This window comes from Helianthus annuus, chromosome 10 (genome assembly GCF_002127325.2).
Source record: "Helianthus annuus cultivar XRQ/B chromosome 10, HanXRQr2.0-SUNRISE, whole genome shotgun sequence".
Taxonomy (NCBI): domain Eukaryota; kingdom Viridiplantae; phylum Streptophyta; class Magnoliopsida; order Asterales; family Asteraceae; genus Helianthus; species Helianthus annuus.
This window is the reverse complement of record NC_035442.2, coordinates 135548364-135561439: the sequence shown is the minus strand read 5'-3', so window position 1 is coordinate 135561439 and position 13076 is coordinate 135548364. Positions and strand designations below refer to the sequence as shown.

Genomic DNA, 13076 nt, shown 5'->3' with positions numbered 1-13076 from the left:
CATTCATAATTTATTTACCCCTTTAATTGTTTTTGCATATAAGCCTACTCAACACCCCAAATTTGACCAGTTTTGACTCAAATGTACATGAGGCATCGCCTCAGGCACGCTTAGGGGGTAAGAGTGCTCCACTTTTCATCACTCATCACACCCAATCATTGTCCACAATGTCATTGAGCTTGATTCCATCACTACTAATGGATTTTAGTAGGGGTGCCCATCACTCACTGCATGTGAAGGAGAGAAGAAAGCAAGAGTGAAGGAGAAGGAAGCAGAAGAAATCTTCAACACGTTGTAGCTACTACGAGTTATGGGGTTCACGCGTTTTGGGCAACGGTGGGGGTGATGTTCCACGTTAAACAACACGTGATGGGTTGCCCACCACGGAGCGCCCCCACCCCCCTTATTAAAACCAAGACTACATTCATATTACTATAGCATTTTACTACCAAAAATTGAGTCGAGCCAAGCTAGCAACTTTCATATAAATAATGAGGTGGAGCTCAACTTCATAGTATTTTACTACCAAAACTGAGTCGATCCAAGCTAAAAACATAAATTAATTCATCAAATATTCGAGTTTCATATAATAACGAGGTGGAGCTCGACTCTGGCATTTTGTCAGTTCAACTACACCCCTATTTGGACAATCCAGATTGCCTCATGTCCAATAAAGCTAGACCATTCAAATTGGTCCTTTCAAAACAGGTTTCTACAGGCTAAGATGGTAAGACTAGAGGTGTACAAAAAACCGGTTTGGGCCCAGCGACCGACCCGATAAAAAACCCGGTTTGGGTCCAACCCGACCTGGTGATTTGGTATAGGTTTGGGATTTTTGTGATGAGAATCAGCTCCAACCCAAAACGTTTCAGGCCGCCTAAAAAACTGATAAAGAAACAGTCTAAACATTAATACCGGTTGGATGGGTTGGGCTTTTCAACGCTAAAACCGGTTTGGGACCAAACTAAAACTACCGGGGTGGTTTATAAACCGAACTGGTTTGGGCCCAACCGGGTTTTGTACACCTCTAGGCAAGACTATGGTAATATGAATGTACGTTTGGTTTTAAAAGTGTTCATGGGCGAGAGGAGATCTGGAAAACGCCTCAGGGCCTTGAGGTGGCGTCTCACGCTTAAAAAGAGAAAAAAGAAGAAGAATCCAGAAAAAAAAATATATATATTGTGCAACAGGGGAATGACTAAAGCATCGACTCTTTATTATACATACTTTCAGAATTCATGACTGGCAATCAAAGACTAGCCTTTTTAAGTCAACATTCAGAATGAGAATCATGCTTTAGTGAGTTGTACATCATGCTACGAAAGTAATACTTTGCCAATATTTGACCTTTCTTTGACTGGAATGAAGGAATGCCATGCTAAAAGGGCACAACGACGCCCAGAATACTGAAACTATGTGTTTCTTGGTGTATCAGTGTGTGTGTGATAGAAGCTTAATCATAATCTCAAGACGACACTATATAGTGCTAAAACAAAAAAAAAATTGAAAAAATTGTAGCGAGTGAAAGTGGTAACTTTTGTCAGTGATGTTAAACAAAAAGTCGAATACACCAAAGATCAACTGGTTGGCATTCTCAAGAAATATATACACTTCTTGCAACATAATGAGAAAAAAAAAACAACTCACCTTATCAAGAAACTGTATGGCTATTCTTTGTCTTTGATGAAATGAGCTGTCAAAAGCTTTGAAACCGTGAAGCCAACAAAAGTGTCGACTTTAAACAGTTCTTTTAGCTTATCGTCACATAGAATCCTTCTTTTGTCAGATGGATCCTGTGAAAAAAAAATCAACAAAAAGAACATTTGGGGTCAGGTAACAGGTCAAAACGGGTCGTTTTTAAAAAGTGTCAATCGGGTTCAGGTCAAAACGGGTCGTGTTAAAATGGGTCGGGTTAGGAAAACTTAACAGAATTGTGAATATAATTAGAATATAGTTGAAATAAGGGTAATTAGGTAATTAGACACCTGAAGGTCATTCTGCTTGATATATTCCCACATTCTCTTCACGACTTCTGCACGAGAGAGTTCAGTTTCACCTGTACCAAAAAACTGTGCCAGCTCATCTGATATCGGAAGCGGAGAAACAAATCCTGAACCCTTTGTTTTTTTTCTTTTTTCCTTTTCTTCGGGTTCTTCATCTAAGAAGACCATATACAACGGTTAGTAATTTTTCTAGAACATTTACCACAATTTGACTAATTTTGTAAGCTGCCAAAATATGATATTCAACATCTGACATTACCTTCTTTGGCTCGTTTATTCTGTTTGTTCTTTTCGGGAGGTTTGACTGTAGCTGCAATTTCATAGAAAAGTACAATCACATATTTGTTACAGAGATAATAAACATATGAGTAAAGTACACGGATGGTCCCTTGGTTTACCAAAATTTTGAATTTGGTCCCTAGCTTTCCAAAAGTACACGAATGGTCCCTGTGATTTACACTTTGTAACACATTTAGTCCCTACCCAACAAATCTAAAGGTTTCAACAGGTCCAAGTTAGGGACTAAATGCGTTAAAAAGTGCAAACCACAGAGACCATCCATGTGCTTTTGGAAAAAGCTGGGAACTAAAAGCGTTACAAAATGCAAACCACGGGGACCATTTGTGTACTTTTGGAAAGCTAGGGATTAAATCCAAAATTTTGGTAAACCACAGAGACCATTCGTGTTCTTTACTCTAAACATATAAACATAGATATGTACGGGTAACGGCATAACACCAGTACCTTCTTCCTCTTCTATTGGCCATATATGCTTGCTAAGAGCTTTATTCATTTGAAACATATCAATGGACTTGACACGAAAAATTTCATGTAGCGTTTCATCACAAAGAATTTTCCGTTTGTTCTTTGGGTTTTGCAAATCTTTCTCTTTGATATAAACCCATATCTTCTTCACGACCTGAACAACCAAACAAGAAGAATCTCAGTGAATAAGAAATAATTAAAAAGCATAATATTACAGGGAAATTTAAAATATATATTGAATTGTACCTCAGTTCGGGCCATTTCAGGCTCTCCGATAAGCTTTTGAAGTTGGGGAGAAAGTGCACATGGTTTACTAAAACCTCCTCCTCCCCTTTTCTTTGCATTCGTAGTCGTTTTGTCTTTGTTGCGTTTACTTTATAAGTCATAATACAATTAAATTATATTAGAAATATTACGCAGAAACGTGTGGATCTTAAGTCTTAACTGCAGTCAGTTAAATGAGTTACAAACGATTATCAAAAAACAGATAATCAGAGTTGGACAAAACTAGGTAAGGTAGATTGCAAGATCGGTTTTAATTTGCTACATGAATACTAAGGATTAGTATATAGTATAGATTTATTAATAGTATTCGACTATTCTGATTTTCAAGTGTCTTTCTTGTTCTTTAAAGTAGTGATATGATTCCCATTTTGTATTTCACAAGAAACAAGGACATAAATAAGCAACGGATTTTGAAGCTTTTAGTAAATAAATCTCGTCATTTGAATTGTATCCACCATTAAATAGTTTAAAGAGAGCCATCCATTAGGGTTAACTACCAAAAAAGAACAAATAAACTACCAACCATTTACCTATCTGATAAACAAATACTGTAAGAACCTAGATGGGAGGTGAATTAAGTTATTTTAACGTGTTTGTAAGAACTTATAAATAAACTTGTTAACAACACAAGAGATTTTTTTTCTCAGTATTGTGGATAGTCAGTAAGAAAGATATCGCTATAGTGCCATACAAAGACGAGGATGTATGGTGGTTCAGGTGGGTGTTAACTCCTTGTTGATGTCCGATTGAATTGTTAGGCTTGTTTTGTTTAAATTCTTTTTTCCCGTGGTTCTTTTGTTGTTTGGTGTTCAACATCACTTGATCGATCCTACGTTCGAGCCATGATCGACCGTGATTCTTGGACTTGTATTTTGTTTTTTTGGGAGCAGTCGATCGGCATCATTCCACGCTTCGACCGTGTGTCTACCATCATAGATGTTGTTCCATGCCATGTGATGTGTATAATATGTACACATGTATACATCGACAATATGATGGTTTTAAAATTTGATCTTTACCACATTTATCTTTTAGGTAGTAACTCCCACTAACCAAGAAAACTAGCATAAACCAACTGGGGTAGCCTAGTTGGCCACCGACACCCACCTCTTCCCAGAGGTACCGGGTTCGAGTCTTGGGAGTGGCATATGTCGCCCAGGGTAAGAACTCGACATGGGGAAGTCACCGCGGAGCTAGCTTGGTCGGGTAGCGGCTCCCGGAGTGAGATCACTCCGGCGGTTGGGAGGACCGTGCACTATCCCCCCCCCCCCAAGAAAACTAGCATATAAATAGTCTCCATACGTAAGTAAGCATTGTCTTGATGATGAAACATAAATATGATAATATGTCCATAAAAATTACTGTGATCCATTACAAATTTGTATGTTTATGTGCATGGCAATGCCTACATATGTAATATAGAGGTGTTCACTATTTAAACAAAACTAGACAATTTGGGTTGGGCTTTATGGTATGAATTGTTGGATCCTTTAGAATGAACACTGAATTATAATTTTGGATTTCATATTGGTTTTGGTTACTATAGTAAGAAGTGAATAGCTATAGGAAATCATATGTTTGCTATTGTTTAAGTTGGTTATACATAGATTTCCTTGGCAACCTATAGATTATAGTTGAGTTTCCTTGGTGTTGTACCTATAGACCATAGTTGAGTTTCCTTGGTGTTACAAAAAGCTTCTTTGGTTGTGAATAGAGCTTTTTGTTTGTGTAACTATTTTATTTTATTTTATTTTTGGGTGTTTGAAGATTAACAAGGCTAGAAAACATTATCTACATTAACTTATAAGTATTTGTATGAATACCAGGCACCTCGTGTACGTGAGGGCTAGCACCTCAGTTAATTAGGGATGAGCATTTGGTACCGAATTTCCCGTACCGAATCATTTTCGGTACCCACTTTTTGGCATTTTCGGGATCGGTACTTTCGGTTCGGTACTGGTATTTTACAGATTTTTACTTCAAATACCGGTACTAGTGCCCTTGGTTTAAAAAAGCGAGCTTTAAGCGCGCTTAAAGCGTGAAGCGATGAAGCGTTTGGAATAGCGCTTTTTTTGGTCTGAAGCGTCACAACACGTGAAGCGTTTTGAGGCAAGCTTTAAGCGCGAAGCAACCTTGGTTTGAGGCGACGCTTCAGCCCAATTAGGTGCAAAAAAAGACGCTTCAGCATAGCTTTAAATGCTTTTAGAAACCAAATTCTAGTTCAGAAACTCACTTTTAGCCTTATAAACACGTCATAAAGCTACAATGGAGTAGTAAAGGCTTTACCTTATAAACAACCACTCACTTTGTTCCCACACCAATGTGGGACAAAGTATTTACCACCTTTTGAGACTTTCATTCACACCCCCAAAATATAAGTCCTAAACTTTTGCTACTAACTATTAGCTACATGATCTTATTGAGTGATGTTGAATTGTTGATGGAGATGAATACGTACTTGATTATGATGATTATTGATTAAAGATTGTTTTTATGTTTAAGTTTTAAGTGTGTTTCGACTTTAATTTATGTTTTAACTATGTTTTTTATGTGTTAAGTGTGTTTTTAAATCATGTTTTTGTGTTCATTATTCATTAACAAGTAGAATAGGTCATATTGATGTGTACAATATTTTTTTTTTATTTTGAGTGCTTCGAATACGTGAAGCTCTCGCTTAAAGCTTTTCGAACCAAAACGCTTCGGAGTGCCTCACGCTTTTTTAAACCAAGCCACTACCCAATTTTGGTGATTTTATCGATACCTTTGGTACCGGTACCGAGCTCATCCCTGTTTCCAAGGCCCTAAGTGCCTATAGAGTGCTACACTCCTTTCAAAACCAGGGTGACAACCAAGTGAGAGACAACATAGCATAGCAATGACTAGACTTTAAAGTTTTGTTCAGCTTGTTACTACCTGCTAATCTAGAATACAATTCGAACACAGGTCATAGTTTGTAGAAATATACGATAAAGATCCAAGAGAACTATAACCTTCCATCTGATTTGATTAAAAGCTATATCATTACGCTCAAACTGTAAATATCTATCATTAACAAATTTCACTTATTTGTAGAATTCCATTCTGACAATCTCTACTACTCTACATAATTTTAATGTAATACTCATCTATCGTCTATAACTGCTCCACTAATTCATTTTATTTCCAAGTTGGCAAGTTTTTCACATTTCAATCTTCTCACGATCAAGAGAAAATAACAAATTCATCAAGTCTTTCACTCTTTACACAAGAAAGACCAGTGAAGTTCTGGCAGGGTGAGATTCACAATTTCAGATTCCATAACAAAAAAAGTACTCAGGCTCACATTAATTGTGCAATATTAACAAATACACATTAAAACACAATTTCACATTTCATAACATACTCATATTAATTGTGCAATATTAACAATGAATTTATAGCAAGGTGAGATTTACAATTTCACATTCCATTAAAGGACAAGTAATTAGACACAAATCAATTGTGCAATACTAACAAAAACACATTAAAAACACAATTTCCCATTCCATAACAAGACAAGCAATCATACTCTACTCAAATTAATTGTGCAATATTAACAAGAACACAAGAACACATTCCATAACAGACTCAAATTAATCAAGACCAAATTAATAGTGCAATATCAACAAAAACACAATTTCACATTCCATAACAGACTGAAATTAATTGTGCAGTATTAACAATCAATTTCTAGCAAGGTCAGATTCTCAATATCACATTCCATAACATGCTAAAATTAATCATACTCAAATTAATTATGCAATATTAACAAAAACACACTCACCTGTTCACCTTCTTGTCATCAACATCACTATCCTCCTCATCAGGCTCATCTTCACCTTCCTCATCACAACTTCCGCCATTATCACTCTCCTCCACCTTAACATTCTCCGATTCTTCACCGCCTCCGTCCGTATTACCATCCGTATACCTAGATTGAAGATACAGATCAATTTGTTGCCTAATATAGGGTTTCCTATCGGACAAATCGACACCTAATTCGTCCTCGAGTCTACGGCGGACGGTGGCGCCGGTGGCGGTGTCGAGGTCGGAGGTTCGTAGGACATCGTGGAGGTGTTGTAGCAGCTCTGAATCTGTCAACATTTGTGTGTGTGTATGGAGCGAATGAGGGTTTGGTGATTTGGCATGCACAGATGGATGAAGTAACTGATTATTGTTGGTGTTTGAATGGGAATGAGGGTTGTGTATGAATGAAACTAGGTTAACATTTGATTTGATTTGATAAAATATTTGGGGTCCAATTTTTTTAATTCCATCAAAGGTGGACAAAATTCATGTCAATTGTTCACGTGTCAACTTTTATTTTATTTTGTGTAATATTGTTAACTAGTTGTACACCCATCTGAATACACGGGTTGTTTAATAACGATCGAAATCAAATACTAAAAAACATATTATAATATATTATTTAAATTCTTTGTGTTTAGTTACATATATTTATAAAACAATGTTAAAGACAGTATGTGTTAGTATACATGTTTGATATAGAAATAAACTAAGTAGTTTATAATGTGCGAAGTTTTTTCCTACATCTATATGTAAAATATGATGTGAGTAAATAATTGCAAGAACATCACATTCGCATTATAGTTATGAATTGACAACAACATTAGCTATAAGTCATAAGTGAAGCTACAAAACATTCAGAAACAAAAGTCCTCTGTCTCTGTTTCAAGCCAAATATTGACCTTGAAACCATATCTGCAAGTGGCGCTGAATTTCTTGATTTCAATACCTAACCTACCTAAAATTGACAATTACTATCCAGTAAGTTTCAAAACCACATTGAAAAATCATATATAACAACGTAAGTTTCGAGATGTATTAAGGAAAATCGTTACCTGAGATGTAAACGGAAAGAATGTGATGGCTCAATGTTGGTTGTTGTGATTAGATGCAATGAGAGCTAACAAAAAGAATGTGATGGCTTAAGTATAATTATAAGCTTGTTAACAAATGAGAGCATATTAATTTAAATTTTAACCTTATGATAACCAAGAGGCAATCTTGGTATAGTCTGAAACATAAAGCATCCTTGAACATAGGTCATCGGCCAAATCAAATACTAAAAAACAGATTATATCCCTACATGAAAAACAAAATCGATAAATTTAGGGAAAATGGGTTTGAAAGATGATAACCCAACAGCAGAGGATCTAATTCTACAGCTCCGATAAATGCAGGGGTGTTCTCAAATAATGGTTCATAGATGTTTGAAAACCGACAAAGAACGACAAATGTCCACAGTGCTGCTTCGTTGGATATTTGTCGATCTTCAAACATCTAGGAAGCAATATTTGAAAACACACCTGAATTTATCGAAGCTGTAGAATTAGATCCTCCACTATTGCGTTATCACCTTTCAATCACATTTTCCCTAAATTTATCAATTCTGTTTTTCATACCTCCCAAAGCCACCTATTCGCCTGCAAAGAGATCGAAAAAGCTTGAAGTATAACCTGTACTTAATTATATGGCACCGGATTCTCACTGATTCAAGAATCTCAACATCAGCTAACAACAAAGAACCAATTTACAACCATCTTAATAACAATCCATAATTCAGATTATTAACTTCTGAATGCACTAACCGGTTTTTCCTGAAGAATTGTTGTCCAGTCTGTTTAATGTCGGAAATAGTCAATTGTACTGCTATTCCGCTTCTTCGCTGTATTACCACATTAAAATCTAAAACATAAAAGCAAACAAAATGTTCCAAAAAAAAACACAAATAGTTAGTTATATGCTACCAACCTTGAAGTGTTGCACCGCAGCCTCCACATGTGTACACCGGTTTGTTGATTATCAAACTAACCGTCATCGTAATCAGCAAATTGTTATTATCATCTAAGCTCCCTTAATAGATAAAATATAGATAGGCATCTCAGACCAACCAAACTACATTTTCTTGTATAGATGTAACAACAATTATACACGATCCCTTTTCAAGAAAGAGAGAGTTGATATGATTACTTCTGATGTGCATTAAATGGCCAAACAACTCCCCATGCATTTTTAAATTTTACCTGCTAAAAAAAGAAAACTTTTTCAATTTAATAACAAATAAAAAACAGATTATATATACATAATATTATTCAAAATTCGGAATTATGACATCAGCGGAGTCAATGTGGCATAGCTAATATAATGACACGTAGGCAAAATTACCAGTCGCTTCTAAGCTCCTTCAATGTGAAATAGCTAATATATATCACCACTCTGGGAGCACCGCCAACCATAGAATTCTTAGAAAACACCATAGTTTTAGTCTCAGGTGAGAACCATCTCATCAACATCATTGACTGAATATCACTTGCAATCTAAAAAACGTTGTCTTATGTGTTCGAAGTTGCAAAACATTTATACTGTCAGAATGCCAGGTTCAGATTGTGCATAAAGATGACGACACCATGGCTGCAAGAGAGGTTGCATGAACAACTGCCATCCTACGACCTTGCCATACCATAATGCTATCTTCATTCAATTTTTACTCAGATCTACAAAATCATCATAGCCTCATGTTGAAAGGACAAGAAAAATGCAATTTGCATTCATTATTATTCATCATCGCATTCAACACTAAATGATTTGCTAAAGTAATACAAATGATTTGAAAATGTCAGACCTCGCGTATATTCGGCCAGACGTTTCCTTCATCATAGTTTTAGACTCAGGTGAGAAGCATCTCATCAACATCATTGACTGAATATCCATTAGGTGACATCGATCTAATTATCATCAACCAAACATCAATTACACCCAACGCTACCTAGAACAGCCGCGAACGGAAGCCGGCAACTATTAGGGCATGTTGCAACAACACGCCAGATCTCGCCATCATAGCCTCAAATGACAAAAGCATCTAAGGTGATCAAAACTGAACCGATCACATACAGGTTGAATCTTAATGTAACAACACATACAGGTTCAGTCAACACAGTTCAGAATTCAGATGATACAGGTTCAGGTAATAATCTGTTTTTTTAGGAGGCAAAATTTGAAATGCATAGGAAGTTGTTTTGGCCATTTAATGCACTCAGAAGTAATCATATCTCCTTCAAACTCTCTCTTTCTTGTCTATTCATGGTGAAGTTGCAAAACATTTATATTGTCAGACTGTCAGGCTCAGATTGTGCATAAAGATGACAACACCATGGCTGCAAGAGAGGTTGCATGAACAACTGCCATCCTACAACCTTGCCATACCATAATGATATCTTCATTCAATTTTTACACAGTTTGCAAAATCATCATAGCCTCATGTTGAAAGCACAAGAAAAATGCACTTTAAATTCATTTTTATTCATCATCACAGTCAACACTAAATGATTTGCTAAAGTAATACAAATGATTTGAAAATGTCAGACCTCGCTTATATTCGGGCAGACGTTTGCTTCATCATAGTTTTAGTCTCAGGTGAGAAGCATCTCATCAACATCATTGACTGAATATCCCTTAGGTGACATCGATCTAATTATCATCAACCAAACATCGATTACACCCAACGCTACCTAGAACAGCCGTGAACGGCAGCCGACAACGATTAGGGCATGTTGCAACACCACACCAGATCTCGCCATCATAGCCTCAGATACAAAAGCATCTAAGGTGATCAAAACTGAACCGATAAATTTTCAAAATCAAAAAAAATCATAATTGAATCTTAATGTAACAACACATACAGGGTCAGTCAACACAGTTGAGATGATACAGGTTCAGGTAATAAAAAGAAACCCTCTGTTGTAGAAGAAACCAGTGAGAGTGTTTTGATGAATTTTTAGGAGGGGTCGGTGACATTGTCGAGGGTTGTCAGGAAATGCTATCACTTAGCATTTCCTGACAACCCTCGACAACATTACCGACCCCTCCAAGTTGAAAGCCAACACACTCTCACTGGTTGCTTCTTCAACAGAGGGCACCCTCTAATCTCCCTTAATAGCTAAGAACGTGACACGTAGGCAAATCGAGGTCATCCTCTAATCTCCCTTAATAGAATCCTGAATTCAAACCGTTACATAATAAAATTTGATAAATTTAATTTGATCAATTTAATTGATTTGAGATAAAGCAAAACCAAAATTGATGCATTATTTACTAAATGATTTAAACTTCCAACTGATGTTAAAAGCGACCATTTTTATGTAGTGAAAACGGGCTGGGGTTGAAATGCGCATTTTTTGTATACTAAAAGTCAATCATATTGGACAGGAATAGCTTAATCGAACATCGTAAAGACTTTTTGAAAGGGTCAATCGAAACAACCCCTTATTGAAATGCCCAATTCAAATGTTAATATAAACGGAAAGTGAGAGAAGACTTACATTAGCTGGATCTGATGCAAAAATGATGCAATTGGCCATTCCAACATCTCAGGATCAAGAGCGCATAGCCCCAGTCCAATTTGCAACAACAACATTTGATAAACTCCAGTTACGTGTGATATTTTCAAAATAATGAGACAAACCTGTGGAACGATGTGCTCCATTCCAAGCAAAATAAATCCAAGCAGCTAGTAGCCACATAAGTATGTTATTTGCTTGTACTCACAAAAATAAACTTATTTATATAAGCATACATGTGATACAATGGCATACAAAGAGAAAAGCAAGAGAAAAGCACTTTTAAACCATGATTTATATAAAAATAAAATAAAAATAAAACATTCTTATTTTGAAATCCAAGATCTGTCATTATCGATGAACCCTTTGTACCAATTTTAATTGTTTATACTATATATTGCTATACCAACTTTGATGTATATACTCAAAAATAATTTAAAATAATCCGATCAATTATACCTTGCATGGGACACAAGCGTATCTTGCAGGCATGTTTTCCCTGATTGCTTCCTGATCAGCCTTCACATTAACACAAATAAACATATATCATAAGTAAATTCAAACCTCAAGTTAGTTGATGTAAACCATTTTTCAATAATTAATATCTTAGTATGCTTGATTTGAACCAAAAAGCACAACTCTTATCTTCTCATTGCGTCATTTGTTTTACTTCAAGTGTATTTGTATAAGTTTTTATGTATAAATAATTTTTTGATATTTTTTTATAAAGACTCGCATCGCGCTTCACGCATCACGCATCAGATTTTTAGACCAAACGCATCAGAGCGCATCACGCAATTTAAAACCAAGGTTACAACAAAAAAAGGATTATAATTAGCAAGTTTGACCCACTTATAAATGAGTCCATTATGATGTGTTTTATCTCAAAATGTCAACAGAAAATGATACTTACCATCACGCACAGGTGCCTTTGGATGAGAGCAATTACGTATAATGTCAGGAAGAAGGTTCTCAAAATACTCTGTTCCAAGAGCAGCCACAACGTAAAAAAAGAGAGATCGTTTGTTAACATTGGTCCGAATAGTCAAATCCGTATAATTTTTATTTACATCAATAGTACGTTGGTTGTTTTATTTACTTTATAAACGTAACAGTTCTATAATAGTTTCCTTCAGATATCCTTGCCAAAATAATATAGCTTGCAACATGAATAAACAAAACAAATCTAGAAAGATAATTCTTTCAAACATCTACCTTGCAACATACACTAACTTAATAACCTTAAAAACACTGTGTACCTGAACATTTCCCCTACTAAAATCCAAACTGACTTCTAACCTACTACGAAAGTCAAGTCATTAAGAAACTGCCATGTAATTGTGCTTTATTTATACAACAAAATTAAAGAAACTGTACCCATTAAGAAACTGCCATGTAATTGTGTTTTATTTAAAAAAAGAATATGAAATTGCTGAAAATGTAGAGTTACTGTATAACTTTGGCATTTAATTAAGATATAGAAGTAGAAACATTGAAAAGATAAATTCAATCATAAACATTGAAACATGGCATATGCTGTTAATTTGTTGGTAAGATAACCTTATTTCACTAAATGGCTGGGATTAATACGTTTTTTTTACTGGCCAAAGGAGACTTCATTAAAACAAACCAAACAAAAAAAAAG

General features: G+C 35.7%; 1 protein-coding gene across 1 annotated transcript; it reads right to left on the bottom strand.

The window, feature by feature from the left end:
• Positions 1-1515: 1515 nt before the first annotated feature.
• Positions 1516-7328, bottom strand: LOC110885755 (upstream activation factor subunit UAF30). The gene is made up of 6 exons (XM_022133463.2): positions 6856-7328; positions 3015-3141; positions 2748-2922; positions 2263-2313; positions 1986-2158; positions 1516-1793 (listed from the first exon to the last, which is right to left on the bottom strand). Exons 1-6 carry the CDS (start codon positions 7173-7175, stop codon positions 1668-1670), a joined length of 972 nt encoding a protein of 323 aa, XP_021989155.1. The 5' UTR covers positions 7176-7328; the 3' UTR covers positions 1516-1667.
• Positions 7329-13076: the final 5748 nt, after the last annotated feature.